General features: G+C 34.1%; 1 protein-coding gene across 2 annotated transcripts in view; it reads left to right on the top strand.

The window, feature by feature from the left end:
• smarcc1b (SWI/SNF related BAF chromatin remodeling complex subunit C1b) overlaps window positions 1–15,006 on the top strand; it is a 37,630-nt gene extending 22,624 nt beyond the window's left edge. Inside the window, 8 exon segments of one of the 2 annotated variants that reach the window (NM_001089367.1) lie at window positions 3,224–3,482; window positions 4,401–4,553; window positions 6,198–6,247; window positions 6,370–6,463; window positions 9,292–9,425; window positions 9,520–9,654; window positions 11,157–11,319; window positions 14,599–15,006. In NM_001089367.1, the coding sequence (NP_001082836.1) occupies window positions 3,224–3,482; window positions 4,401–4,553; window positions 6,198–6,247; window positions 6,370–6,463; window positions 9,292–9,425; window positions 9,520–9,654; window positions 11,157–11,319; window positions 14,599–14,672 (1,062 nt within the window). In that variant the 3' untranslated portion in view covers window positions 14,673–15,006. 2 annotated transcript variants of the gene reach the window in all.
• The last annotated feature ends 273 nt before the right edge of the window (window positions 15,007–15,279 follow it).

The raw sequence follows: 15,279 nt of genomic DNA, 5'->3' as shown, positions 1-15,279 counted from the left end.
ATAGTTGGCAAAATTTGATATGTAGCGGCGGAAAAAAGAAGAATGATTTCATCAGACGCTGGATTCGAACTGAGTTCATGCTCAAACGTGTCAAAACATGTTGACATGCGTTTTATGAGCTGCGCCACTGAGACTGTTAAGGGTGCTGCAACATTTTACACCTATAAATCACACTATTGGTTTTTTAATTCACTCAGTTCGATGTTCAGACCCAACTGTGTTGACCGCATCAGCTAAACTTTCCCACTCTATTTTTTTCTTTTGTTGTTAATTCCAGAGGACAAACTTGCAAAAAACAGTTTTTCTCCGGTCTACCTCCGAAAGGAGCACCTCCAATTCATATTCTGTTCAAAGTTTCTCTTTTTGCTTGCTTTTGCCATTGCTTTTTCGTTGGGTTTGCCAAAGTAGAGTCATTAGCATATTCATACGGGGGAGGAGGCAGGGAGGGGTTTTGTGCAATGATGATTTATATTACAAGTCTGTAAGACTTATTTGTGTTGATATTTGTTTATTCATTAAAAATATATCATTTAAATCATATATGAAGCTGTATACATTAAAGGGTCTGTATGAAAATTATCAAAGATAAACCTATGCAAACAAATTTAGTCTTTATATATAAATTAGTATTTTAGTAAGCATGATGTGTACAAGATAGAGGTGGCATTAAATGTTAATTGTTAGGAAATTTGCGAGACAGAAGTTGTCCATTAATAAATGCGAAACGCACGTGGTTGTTGTCATGTGGTGAATTCAGCCAATTGTGTAATATCTGTGTCATCATCGCAGCTCTTGCAGTCACTCTTCAGATGCTGCAACAGCTGAATCAATCGTCTGATCTCAGAACGCTGTCGCAGTAATTTGATGCCACATGTGACAGTCACGTGTCTGCGCAGTGTCAAGCCGCAAAGAATTTCGAACAGACTTGCATCGATTTAAGACCAATTTTGATCGATTTGCACAGCACTGCATGAAGCCGAACACACCTAAGGTCTTTTGAGGCGAAAATCATTTATTAAATGAAGAAAAGATTAACACAGCTTCTCCTACCTCAATAAATTAAATTTTTACTTTTGATATTTGGTGCCAGTTAATCAGGAAGTAAAGAATTTGTTCTCTTTAACTTATTGGATAGAAATGCGGCATTCAATTCTAAATTTAACCAAAAAACAAACCATTACAAATGGCGTAACATTGGCCAGCAAAATCCAGGACATTGCAACCTGCAGAAACTGGGAACTTTAAAAAAAGAAAGAAAGAAAAGCTGCTTTATTCGCAATGTGAATTCGCTGCTTAATTCTTTTATGTGATTATTACATAAATTTAATTTGCATCTTTGGATGGAAACCTAGCTAGTGTTAATAAACCAAGTATGTTGGACAGCAAATTTATTGCAAAAAAAACACTGATACTGGGACATAAAGTGAACAGCTTCTGTGAGAGGATAACTCTTTTACACTTGTATTTTTGCCTTTCTAATTAAAGTTGTAAGATGATACAGTTTATATAAAACCGTCAGCAGCGTCAAAATAGTGGCATATTATCCCTGTAGAGCAGATCCGTAGAACAACAGAGACTAGATTAAAATGTTTGTCAAGAGGTTTTTTTGAAGTAGTTTAAAGTTTAAAAGCAGCCTTAAGTTTACAGTTACTTAATGTTTAAAAGTATTTTAAGTAGTTCAAAATTTTAAGAAGCTTATTTTTGAAAAGTTGTTTTAAGTTTAAAGTAAATTTTTGTAGTAGAACAGCAGAAATTAAAACACTGGCCAAGGCTATGGCGTTTTTTTTTTTTTCAAGTTTTTTTTTTTTCAAGTTTATATCAAGTTTGGTAGTTTGCTAACCATTCAGTGTAAGCCAGGCCAAAATCCATAAACATTCCTTAATATAAATCATATAAAACACAAGTTGTGTCATTTGTTATTCATACACCCAAAAATTTAAGTTATGTCATCATATCTTGGCTATGCCCATGCTATGACCTCAAATGTATTTGCTTATGTCAGCTTTTCATGATGTCAGCTGTGATTGCATGCCTGCTATTCAGTGATAAATAATTCATGTATGACCTGAAGCATTGCCTTATCATCAGAACAGAGGCGAGTAACTTTGAATTTATTTATTTGTATTTTAAAATAACAGGGCTGTTTCAGGCTATTCATTTGAATGCATTGTCACTAGAATAACTGTACAATACTTAAAGTATTTAATAATATAATATAATATAAATAATACATTCACTGGACACTTTATTAGGTACACCTAACTAGTACCGGGTTAGACCCCTTTTGCTTTCAGAACTGCCTTAATCCTTGGTGACATAGATTCAATAAGAGAATGGAAATATTCCTCAGAGATTTTGGTTCATATTGACATGATAGCAACACCGTTGCTTCAGATTTGTTGGCTGCACATCTATGATGTGAATCTTCTATTGTCCAATTTTGGTCAACCTGTGCAAATTGTAGCCTCAATTTCCTGTTCTTAGCTGATAGAAGTGGCACCAGGTGTGGTCTTCTGCTGCTGTAGCCAATCCGCATCAAGGTTCGACATGTTGTGCAGAAATGCTTTTCTGCATACCTCAGTTGCAATGAGTGGTTATTTGTATTCTGTTGCCTTTCTATCAGCTCGAACCAGTCTGGCCATTCTCCTCTGACCAGGCATCAATTAGGCATTTCCGCCCACAATACTAATGCTCACTGGATATTTTGGCTTTTTCAGACCATCCTCTGTAAACCCTAGAGATGGTCGGCATGAAAATCCCAGTAAATCAGAAGTTTCTGAAATGCTCATCTGGCACCAACAGCCATGCCACTTTCAAAGTCATTAAATCACCTTTTTTCCCCATACTGTGTTAATACATAATTATTGTAATGTTTATTGTGTAACCAACACAGTAATGTTTTACTGTGTTGGTTACATTTTGTTACTTTGTGTAAAAAAATAAATGAAAAGTGTATTATTTTTAAAATTGATATTAAAAAATATCATTATAGGTATAAAATATTATTCAGTTATTGATTTTAAAGTCAAAATAGTGGTACTGGTATCATTAAAAAACAATACCCAGTCCTATTCAGTAGAAATTATTACAATAACCCATTTAATAATAATGCTGATTAATTATAGTTATTATGCAAGTTTTATATTGAATATAAAGCCCTCTATATTCACAATCGTGTCCTTGTTTTGGAGTAGGTTGTCATTTATTTTTTTGCTCATGGCAGGCTTTGGAGATGTATAAAGATGACTGGAATAAGGTGTCAGAGCATGTGGGCAGCCGCACACAGGATGACTGTATTCTTCACTTCTTGCGGTTACCAATAGAGGACCCATACCTAGAGAACTCTGAAGCCTCAATGGGTCCTTTGGCCTATCAGCCGGTCCCCTTCAGCCAGTCAGGGAACCCTGTGATGAGCACTGTTGCTTTTCTGGCATCTGTGGTGGACTCTCGGGTGGCCTCTGCAGCAGCCAAAGCAGCTTTAGGTCAGACTTGGTATCGTTTTGCATGTGGTGATTTGAAGATTTGATGTTACTAAGAAAGAATGTTAATGTTACACAGTGCTCAGCATATATAAGTACACCCATCACAAATCTTTCTTTTAAATTAATCTTTTTAATAGGAAGCTATACAATATTGTATTTGTGCATATACACTATATTAGTCAGTACCGAAGCCAAATCTAGAGCTTATCTAACAAAATAACTTACGATAACCGTCCAAAACTAGTACACCCAACTTTAAATGTTAGAGAAAAATATTAAATACAAATTTTAAAATGAGGAAAAATCAAAAGAAGCAAAAAAATGTAAATATTTTGCAGAAATTTTGTAGGTTGTATTAGTTTTTTGTTTGCAATATTTTGCTTGAATTTAATTAAAAAAAAAATAATTATTTCTAAATATTTGTGGTGACAAACTTATTTTAATATAATGTATTTGTTTAATAAATCTGTTTTGTTTTTAAATTGCATCAAAATACATTGCCTATATTCACTGAGAAATGGATTCAATCTTTAAAATGGAGTTTACTCAATTATGCTGAGCACTGTGTATATATAGTTGAAGTCAGAATTATTAGCCCCCCTTTAAATTGTTGTTTTTTTTTTCTTTCTTTTTAAAATATTTTCAAATTATTTTTAACAGAGCAAGGGAATTTTCAAAGTATGTCTGATAATATTTTTGTTATTATTTACTGTCATCATGGCAGAGATAAAATAAATCAGTTATTAGAAATGAAATATTAAAACTATTATGTGTAGAAATGTGTTGAAGACATCTGTTCTCCTTTAAACAGAAATTAGGGAAAAAATAAACTGGGTGGCTAATAATTCAGGGGGGCAAAGAATCCTAACCCTAATTGTATTTATAGATAGATAATCTGTATTAATATGTATCTTTCAGAGGAATTCTCAAGAGCAAGAGAAGACGCCCCTTCAGAGTTTTTCAACGCTAACTTTCACAAAGCACCGAGAGTCAGACTTAATTTAGAACCAGCCTTTACACTCCAAACAGGCGGAGCTGCAGGACTCGATTCTGACCTTTCAGAAAAAAATGGTACTCATCTTACTTTTTTGTGCATGTGTGTTTTTATGTAAATGATCGAAACTCTCCCCAGAATTCTCATTTGAAATGCATTAAAAACCAGGTATATACTGCATGGTTAAATGTCATTAATCTGTTATCAACATTAAATCAACAGTTTACACAAAAATGAAAATTATCCTTTACTTACGCCTGTTAAAAACCTATCGAGTTTCTTTCTTATGTTGAATACAAAAGAAGATATTTTGAAGAATGCTGGTGGATGATAAACATCAAATCAAATAGTAGTTTTTACTTACTTCAAAATATCTTCTTTTGTGTTCAAAAGAAGAAAGAAACTCATAAAGATTTGAAACCACATGAGGGTGAGTAAACAATGATGTCATTTTTGGGTTAACTATCATTTTAAGAGATAGGTCTTAAAGTCAATTCTTTTAGGGCCGCAGTTCTGCAAAGTTTTGTTCCAACCCTTATCAAACCCAGGTGACCCAACTAATCAAGGTGGTTAAGACTGATCTCTAATAGTAGGCTGTTTCTCAATTCCAAGAATGCAGAGAATGGACTCAAGGACTTGTAGAGAGCGGTCTTCAAGTTCAAGTTCAAATTATTAAAATCTTACAGCATTCATACAACAATTTATTTTTTTTCCCTTTTTACAATATATGCTACGCAAAAAGACTTTACAAATATACTTTGCACAATACAAATAAAATTACTTTTACGAATACGAATTTTAACGAATAAAGAGCCTTAATGTGTTTATGCCTTTATTAAGATTTTCATGTTAATATTTATTTTCATCGTCTCATTTAGGAAAACTCCAGAGATAAAGAAGTTCTAACTCAGAACTTTAATAATAAATCTTTGCACTCAAGTCTGCATCGATGCATCCTTGATATCAAAAACACGTCCGGGAACTTTCATGCGTCCTCTGTTCTTGCTGTCTTGGAGTTTTGTAACTGAACTTTGGCAGTTGATGATGAAGTTACACGAAAACATGAGGACATAAACGGGCATTAAGAAATATCTGTAGTCTTGAAAACCTTGATTATTTGGATCAGATGTGTTTGATTATGTTGGAGCTAAACTGTGCAGAGCTGTGGTCCTCCAGGAATTGAGTTTGAGACTTATGTTTTAAGCGGTCTGTAGATGGGAATATTATTTATGTAATTATAATTTTATTAATGAATTTATATATTTTTTATGAAAAAAATAAAGGATTTAAACTTGGTGATTTAAGCTAAAGATTTTTAGTTTATATAAATGCTGTTCTTTTAAACCTTTTTATCAGAGTCCTGAAACAAAAGGTTTTCAGCAAAATGAAGTTCACCAAATTAGCATATTATAATGATTTCGGAATGATCACATGACCTCAAATTATGGTTTCTAATTTCACCATTTTAAATGAAAACATTAAACAATTTATTTGAATTCTTATTATATTGTACAATGTTATTGTTTGTTGCTGAGGGAATGGTTGTACTTAAATCATCCATTGGAGGGCAGTAAGTGGTAGAAGAACAATGTAATGCCAGTCATCATGTATGACCTCTATACTCCCTATACTACATAATGTGGTGTATAATTAACATTAGGATTTTGACTAATATATGGTTCTCTATTTTAAAAATATACATATTTTATTCTTTTTTCAAGATGGGGGTGGTATAGAAACGCTGAATACTGAATATGACCAGCATGAAAAGGTACACAACTCTTCTTCAGTAATCATTTTCTGCTGGTTTATTTTTTTTATTATTTATTTGTATTTCACAAATCCCAATTAAGCAAAGTGTGATTGTGACTGAGTCTGTATTGTCTGTTGTAGTTGGAGGGTGACAGCATTTTGGGAGAAAGAGATCGCGTGAAGAACGAGGAGAAAGAAGAGAGTGAAGGAGAGCGAGGAGACGAGAGCACAGCAGGTCAGAGGAGCTCAGATGCTCTGCATATTAAAACACTTTGCATTGATTCACCTTGATTTAACACGTTGCTGCTATATTATTCAATATTCACAGAAGTACATTTGATGTGACAGCTCGGGCACACTAAAGCTAAAAATAGTTTACTACTGACCTACTCAAACGGTGGTTGAATGCCAAATGTATTTAGAAAAAAAAACACAATAAATACAGAAATGTGAAAACGGCTGAGCCAGCTTCACTCACAAAGAAGTGAACTCCATGATTTATGCCTGTGAATTTAGCAACATAAACTACTAATCAGAAAATAGTACTTATTCAGATTAATTTTGTACCTTTTTTGAGGTCTTTGATGGTCACTAATGATGCATGTATTTGATCAAAAACATTTATAAAATTGTATAATTTAACATGTGAGAGAGTGCTAGAAAGAATACGCACTTTCTGCCTGTTGCTTACTAGAAAAAGTTTTAATGCATTGCAGACTAACCGTAACATACTAAATGTGCTTAACGTCAGCACATTGAGTTTAAAATAATGGCAACAAAAAGCCATGCACGCACAAGCGGTGGGATTTTTAATTTGCTATTGAAACCGCTGCCGAATGCTGCTTTCCCGTTGACATATGTGTTTCCTGTGGCCCCTGGGAAAATATCTTCATATTAAAGTGAGGCTACTGCTCGGCCCAGATTCATCTCCCGACTATTCCATCCAGGGGTTTCATCCAGCTTTAAAGTCATTTTTTAACATACTAGCTAAGTACACCCCTCACAGATCAATATTTTCAATGAATATTTTCTACAGAATGCTTTATAATGTTTGTGCATATACATTAGATTATTCACTACCAATGCAAAATTTGGAACTAATGTAACAAAATACACTAAAGATCACAGTCCAAAAAGTTGTACACTCAAAATAATAAGTTGGGGGAAAATATTAAGTAACATTTTAAAAGCGGTAAAAAAATCTACAAGAACAATAAAAAACGAGTTGAAATGCTGTAGTTTGTATTTGCTTTGTTTGCAGTAACTTATTTTAATTTAAATGTGTATATCAGTCTATCATTCTAAAAGATGTTTGGTGTATATATATATGTGTGTGTGTGTGTGTGTGTGTGTGTGTGTGTGTGTGTGTGTGTGTGTGTGTGTGTGTGTGTGTGTGTGTGTGTGTGTGTGTGTGTATATGTATGTGTTTGTGTGTATATGTATATATGTATGTATGTATATTCACTATTAAGTTATCATAAAGTTTTAATCATTATTAAGAGTTTAAGTAGTGAAATATAATGGTATCAAATCTTGGCAGGTGAATGTTAAAATTACTTTGATTAAGCTTGAACTTGACTTAGCCTGAGAGTTAACCTGCTTCGGACCAGGCTAGTTTCCAAGCATACGTTGCTAACTGAGTTTGAACTATCGTATGTTTGATTTTTGAAACCGAATCTGCCATTAATAAACCTGACTTGGCAAAATAGGCCTGGCTTTTTCTCTAAGCTCAGTTTGTAGAACAGCCCCCTGGTGTTCTTGGAAAGGGGTGTTTTGTTTTAGTTTGCTCTGTATAACGTGATAAACAAATAAAAAAACCTTGAAAAAAATTAATAACATGGTAAATATACACATCCATTTTTCTTCAAATACCCCGGAACATAATAACATTGGGTATACAGTTGAAGTCAGAATTATTAGCCCCACCATCCACCCTCCTTTATTTTTTTTTTAAATAAATATTTCCCAAATTATGTTTTACAGAGCAAGGACATTTTCACAGTATGTCTGATAATATTTTTTCTTCTGGAGAAAGGCTTATTTGTTTTATTTTGGCTAAAATAAAAGCAGTTTATAATTTTTTAAAAACCATTTTAAGTTCAAAGTTATTAGCCCCTTTAAGCTATATTTTGTTTCTATGGTCTACAGAGCAAACCATTGTTATACAATGTCTTGCCTAATTACCCTAACCTGCCTTGTTAGCCTAATTAACCCTGAAAAAAATAAATAAATAGAGATAAAAAAAAAAAATTATAGAAGTGTCTTGGAAAAATATCTAGTAAAATATTGTTTACTGTCATCATGGCAAAGACAAAAGAAATCCGTTATTAGAAATGAGTTATTAAAACTATTATGTTTAGAAATGTGTTAAAAATATCTGCTCTGCCAGAAATTGGGGAAAAAATAAACACGAGGCTAATAATTCAGGGGGGCTAATAATTCTGACTTCAACTGTATATCTATAGGTATTATGCAGAGCTAGTGTTTCTTCCCATACTGATAAACTTCAGGTGAACGGTTAATATGACTAATGTGACCATTTTATACGATTCCTTGTACATCATCATTGTTGTAATGTAATTAAAATATAATCAGTTAAATAGACTTTGCCATTCATTTAGTTGCTCAAGCGTAAAATGAGACAAAACTTTTACTCGCATGCGCCTGTCAGAATGGGCAGGCAAGCGCAGAAGCGCTATTGAATATACTGGGGTAAAATAAATGCTCATATTTTAAAGACATGGCAGGTAAAAAGTTTAATTTAATGCAGTACTTCTTGTACAATCTGAGACCCACTTTATACTGTATATCACATAGCCAATTGAGAAAACTAATTTTGAAAGAAAACAGACCTTAAACGTGTCGATTTTGTAATAGCATACTGTTCACCGGAATTGCTTAACCCAGGTTAATGACAATACCGCATATACCCTGTTGAAAGTTCTACAATAGCATTCAAGGCAAGCACATCATAAGTATTATACTGTAATTAAAAATGAACAGTAATTCCTTACTACTGTGTGCGGTATAGTTGTGAAGATTTCCCCTTGTCTGTTTGTCTAGAGGAGAGTTTTGACATGAGCCTAACTCAAGGAGAGGGAGAGCAGATGAAGAGGAGGCTGGAGCTGGATGTGGTGGAGGGAAGTATTGCAACAGCAGCCGCAGCAGCACTGGCCTCAGCTGCAACCAAAGCAAAGGTGAATGTCAGACCTGTTTTCTTGTGATCAGTGAAGAGCCTGAAAAAAAAGTGACTGATCTGATCTCAATCTCCTTCCTCTTCTGTCCCTCTAGCACTTGGCAGCAGTAGAAGAGAGGAAGATCAAATCTCTGGTGGCTCTGTTGGTTGAGACTCAGATGAAAAAGCTGGAGATCAAACTGAGACATTTTGAAGAGCTGGAGACCATTATGGATCGGGAAAAAGAGGCTGTGAGTCAGTGTGCCTTTTTCATGAAAGATAATGGGAGAACTAGGAGCATTTTTCTTAATGCCGTGTCATCCAAATACTGAATTATAATATTGTATGTTATTTATGCTAACTAATGCATGAATAGTTCTAATGAAGACAAGATATTTTAAAAAGAAGTCAAATAATTATAACTATGAATATAGTAGTATTGCAATTGTAGTTCAGGGCTCGCAAAATCCAGTAGCCCGACGTCCCGGAGCTATTGATTTTTTTTAGTCGGGCTACAAAAATCCATCTAAACGCTGCCCGGTGGGCCAGGGGTATAAAGAAAATATCTTTCTATGTTTTTACATTGTTTCTCACAAAGTGGATAATTGATTATGATTGTATGATTGTGCTGTGCTGCTTATACGGCAGCAATGAATCGACTTGTTGATAATAAAGGATAAAAGCCGCAATATTATCAACTACCTCCCAAATAACGCAACATAGAGTTACTGTCAGTTTAATTGCTTGTTCTTTACTGAATGTGCAACACTAAAGCACACAAACACTCATCAATTACTCAGAGGTCACACTGAGACTAATGGCCCGTTTCCACTGAGTGGTACAGTATGGTACAGGTCACATTTACCAGGCTGACTCCATTTTCTGGAGTAACTACCTTTACAGTAAGTATAAGAACTTCATATTGTGAAAGAAAATGTTGGTCGTTCCACCCAATACTAGTTTATACTGTAAATGTATGTAATTGTATGTAAATAGTTTTAAATATAGGGGTACCTCAGGGATTTGTATTATCCCCTATTTTATTTTCTATTTATTAATGAACTGCATTAATAGAAAGTGTTCGCACATATAATATTGTTTCATGTTTGCTAACACAACACTTAAACAGAAGAAGAAATTATTGCTAATGATCAATCAGGCAAATAAGATAACTGGTCACAAACAGCATTCGCTGCTGATTCTATTGGATTCCTTTATGGAAAAAACAGCAATTGTGATTTTTAGAGATAATACACATGCCCTTCACTTAGCTTTTGAAGTGTTACAATCAAGACGCAGATTTAGAATTCCTAAATGCTGATAAAATTCATTTATCTTCATTGCAGTTGTTGTCTTAAATCTGTTCACTGTTTGAAGTGAATGGGATGATTGTCAAGAATGGTCTGTGGTCTGCAGTAATATGTATGGGGCTAATTTGATTTTTAAATTTTTAACTTAGGTTGTTTTCTTGATGAGTGCTGCTATTGTGTGATTGTTGTGTGTATATAGTTGTTGTCTTAAATTCAGTGTTAAGGACAAATTTCCTTTCTGTGCAAAGCAGAACAGACAAAAGTTTAAACTAAACTAATTTATATGATGAAAAACATAACATCAACTTAACCGTAGCACTGGTTCATTGTTACACACCTTTTATTTACTCAAATTCCTAATTATTTAAGTTACGAAAGATCTTGTTGACTGTTAACTGCATTTTCAGTGTATTTAAATGTAATTTGATTTCTGTCTCTTGTAGCTTGAGCAGCAAAGACAGCAGTTACTCTCTGAGAGGCAGACCTTCCACCTGGAGCAGGTGAAATATGCAGAGCAGAAAGTGCGACAGAATGTGGAACAACAGCAGCCGCAGCAGCAAACTGGAGGCTCTCAGAGCAGCCCTACATTCAACCCTCTTCACCAAGGTACAGTTTATGTGCACTCACACATTGTATTAACTGGAAAAGAAGTCATCACACTGTCATAATTGCAGAAGAAAACATAAGAACATGCTTCGGGTGTCTTTCCACTGACTTAAAGCAGCACACTTTTTGATTGATTATATAAAAATAATTACATAATTATATGAGCGCAATGTTACCAAATTCTGTGAATCGTTACACCCCTATTCATAAGTAATTTAAAATAGGCAAATAAACCACAATAAACATTTGCAATAAAGCATTATAAATTGTCTTCTAGTCACTCCATGGTCAGTCTTTGACAATTGATGGTATTCATGACGATAAAGCAACTGCAAAAAGTATCGACTACAACTATACACCTTAGTCCTACACCCTATGATGCTTTACCTGGTTTATCTAGAGGAACAGAACACATTCAAAGAAGCTTTGGCTACAAGTGTAAGACTAAAGCCTGGTTTATACTTCTGTGTCGAGTGATTTGCGTGAATGTTTCTGTTACACTTCCGACACGCTAGCTGGCAGTGAGGTGTTTTTGTTCCTCTGTGTCGAGTTTCTTCGCTGCTGTTTTGTTTTTTTCTGAACGCTACCTTAATGTGCAACTGGCTCAAACTGGCTCATTTAGAGGCTTGAACCAAATTTCACCAAACCAGACGTACAACTTCTAATGCTATGGGCATATTGCACTTTGCTCAACCCTAGTTTGAGTCACACCAGTCTACAGTATGATCTCATACAGTATTTCAATAAAGTAAAAAAATCAGCTTTTTTTAAAAAAAAAATGTTGTCATTCAGCAGGGCCTGGCCGGGTGCAATAATTTTTGTCACCTGATTTAAACCATCAATCAATGTAAAGAGCACTTGATAAAGGTTAATATTGATAATAACATGGTTGTGTAAGTGCAGTTAAGCAGTTTTTTTTTTGATTTACGACCATTTCTACCTTTTCTCTTTGGCACTGTGGTTAAACATTGAGGTACTATATTTATAAATATGATATAGACCATTTTGAGGGATATAAACAAACACAATGGTACCAATGTATTTTCAGTTTTACATTTTTAATTTCTTTAGGTTTAGAGAATCCATAAAGAGCCACATATTGATAAATAACGTTATGATAGCTGTTTTAACATTAAGTGATGATTGAATTGCATCTTGTTATAGTTATGAAATAGCTTGATAACAAGCAGGAAATGTTCGTGGGTCAATGACATGACCACATTGAAATGGTCTATAGTCATGTATGCAAATAGTATATCATGGCCAAGAGATTGGATCTATTGTGTCTACTAGAATATTTAGTCAAATTAATTTAAATGAATTTAGCACTTTATAATTTTAACTCAATAATTAAAATTATACTGTCTAATAACCACATTTAATGACTGTAGAATATGACTGACAGTGAATGAGTAGAAAGGCATGATTTTACCAGCATTCCCATGACAGCACAGTAGCTTACGGCACGTTATTTGAGGCTTTGCTTTTTTTGGTGACTCCTGTGCAGTTCATGCTTAGATAAGTAGGCGTACATAAGCAGAATATCAACAGAGTGGATAGAATTTTGAACTGTGGTTCTGCTCTTGCTGTTTAGTTGTGCTGCATTGCGCACGCCATTGAAATGAATAGGCTTTATAGGGCAGCTCCTTCCATGTCTGGTGTAAAAGTCACGTTACACTTTGCAGTGACAGTAGGTAGAGGGAGAGTGAAACCAGCACACTGAATGCTACTCCCATTTTGCCCATTTTTTTCTTTCTTCCGAAAACCAAATATGCTAATTTTTATTTAATAATTTTCAGTCTCCAATTTAAAACCATAAGCTTGTAACATGTTTTCCAGTGAAAAATATATTCATGTTTGTGCTGTTTAAAATGCATTATTTTTATTATTTTTTCTTCTTTGCAGTGCAGAAATTGCTCGTGTTGATACTACCCTGTATTTTTTTCATATCAGTTGTATGTATTAATAAAACATAAGATTTTAAAATAAAGATGCGTTTAGGAGACCAAATCTTAGAAATAGGCTGGAATTTTTGAAGGAGTTTACAGATTTTTATCTGCACCTTTTATCAGACATTATACTTTAACGTTGTTAATACTTTATCTGATCCACACAAACAAGAACTAGGAGCACCTCAAGGAATCTTTTTATCAGTTACTATATTTATTATCAAAATCAATAGCATTACAAAAGCAATCTGCTACATAGGCCCATTAATGTAAAGAATTGAGCAGAAAATTGTACTGGGAATTAACCAAATTGAATCCTGGTCAGTATCAAATGGTTTAATTTGTTCAAAAATGGTATTCATGCAGTTTTTTTCATCTCATCATTTTGATCAAGAAATATGGATGCAGAACCTCTCAAAATAGTGAAAGAAAACATTTTTTGCATTCAAACTGAATAATAAATTTAACTTTATGAAGAATAAAAAAAATATCACGTTTTAATATCATGATTATTCTAAAGCAGGGTCACTAAACTTAATCCTGATGAGCCGGTATCCTATAAAGATTAACTTGCCTTAACACACCTGTATGAACGTTACAAATATACCTTGATTAGCTTGTTCAGGTGTGTGCTAAACTGTGCAGGACTGAATTTGATTACCCCAATCTAAAATGTTTAGCAAAGACAAAATAGGGTGCAGAAATGTCTGTACTTTCATATGTCTATAAGACAATTGTATGCTCACAAAAGCATTGTTAAAGCATAATGTATGGTTCATTGAGGAAGTCATATGTTTGATCTTTGAATACAGTGCATCATTAGGGTTTGTGTTAATCAATTCTGTGAGAAATGTGTTGAGTATTTTAGTCATTTTTAACACCGTTAAACCAAATTCAATTTTAGATTTTTTGAAAAAACGAATTGTAAAATCCTTCATATAATCTAACTGCTGTGTACATTTTCTCACCATGAAAACAGCCATAGAAACTAACATAGCCTTAAACATTAAGAAACAAACCAGCACAAATATGCACTTTTTACTAAGAAAGAGCTCATAGAACACTGAAAATTAAGCTTGTGGCTAAATTTATGCAATAAACTATTTATTCAAACAAGTAAAATGACTCATTTGAGGCTTTCTGAACTACAAGACTTAATGGATTCAGAATTCATAACAATAATTATAAATAGTAAATGTATACTGCATAAAGTGAAACTCAAACTATAAAAATACTCACTCCGATTGTAGTATATAACTTGTATGTCTCAAATGATAAAAAGTATGTAAAATGCAGTGGTAATATTGTGATTTTTGTGTCCATCCCTCAGGTCGTCCAGTGGGCAGCACTGGACAGATGATGGCCACTCGACACCCTGGAGCGCCCAATGGCATGTGTGAATAACACACGTCCCCATTTAAATACTGTGCTCAGAAACTGTTGAATGCAGCTGCTTTTCATTTTCTGTCTGAACTCAGCCGTCCTCACCGAGGGTTAGGTCTTCACCGCCTTAAAATCCAAGCTCAGCAAGATCACATGAAGGATTTAGTCACCTCATGTACGAGTGACCCACGTTCACCTCTACAGTTACTGTTGTTCTGTGCATATTTAATATTTTTTAAGCATTCATGGCTTTTACATCGCCATATCTGTCTGTACTTAATGTTTGTAGATCTGTTTTGTATTGCCACCAAATCCTAAAACATTTTGTGGCTGAATAAATCTTTTATGTTATATCTCCTTGAGTGAGCTTGTCTGTTTTTAGAAGGTTTGCTGTATCGTATTTTTGTTTAGAAGCTTATTCTCTGACACGTTTAAACATTTAATCAGTAACAGTAATCTTTCTGACGATTTTGCTGCAGTCCACTGCTATTGACTATGAAGGAATCAGAGCTGCACCGTCCCTTCATCTGTCCCAGATGTATTTTTAGCAGCTTTAATTTTTAAAAAGAAACTCTTAGATCGCAGGTCAATCTGGCGCACAAGGTTGTGGAGAGTTTTTTAAAAAGCT

Source organism: Danio rerio, chromosome 19, assembly GCF_052040795.2.
Source record: "Danio rerio strain M-AB ecotype USA chromosome 19, GRCz13ab, whole genome shotgun sequence".
In the NCBI taxonomy this organism is placed as follows: domain Eukaryota; kingdom Metazoa; phylum Chordata; class Actinopteri; order Cypriniformes; family Danionidae; genus Danio; species Danio rerio.
The sequence above is the reverse complement of the archived record's forward strand: the minus strand, read 5'-3'. Positions and strand labels throughout refer to the sequence as shown.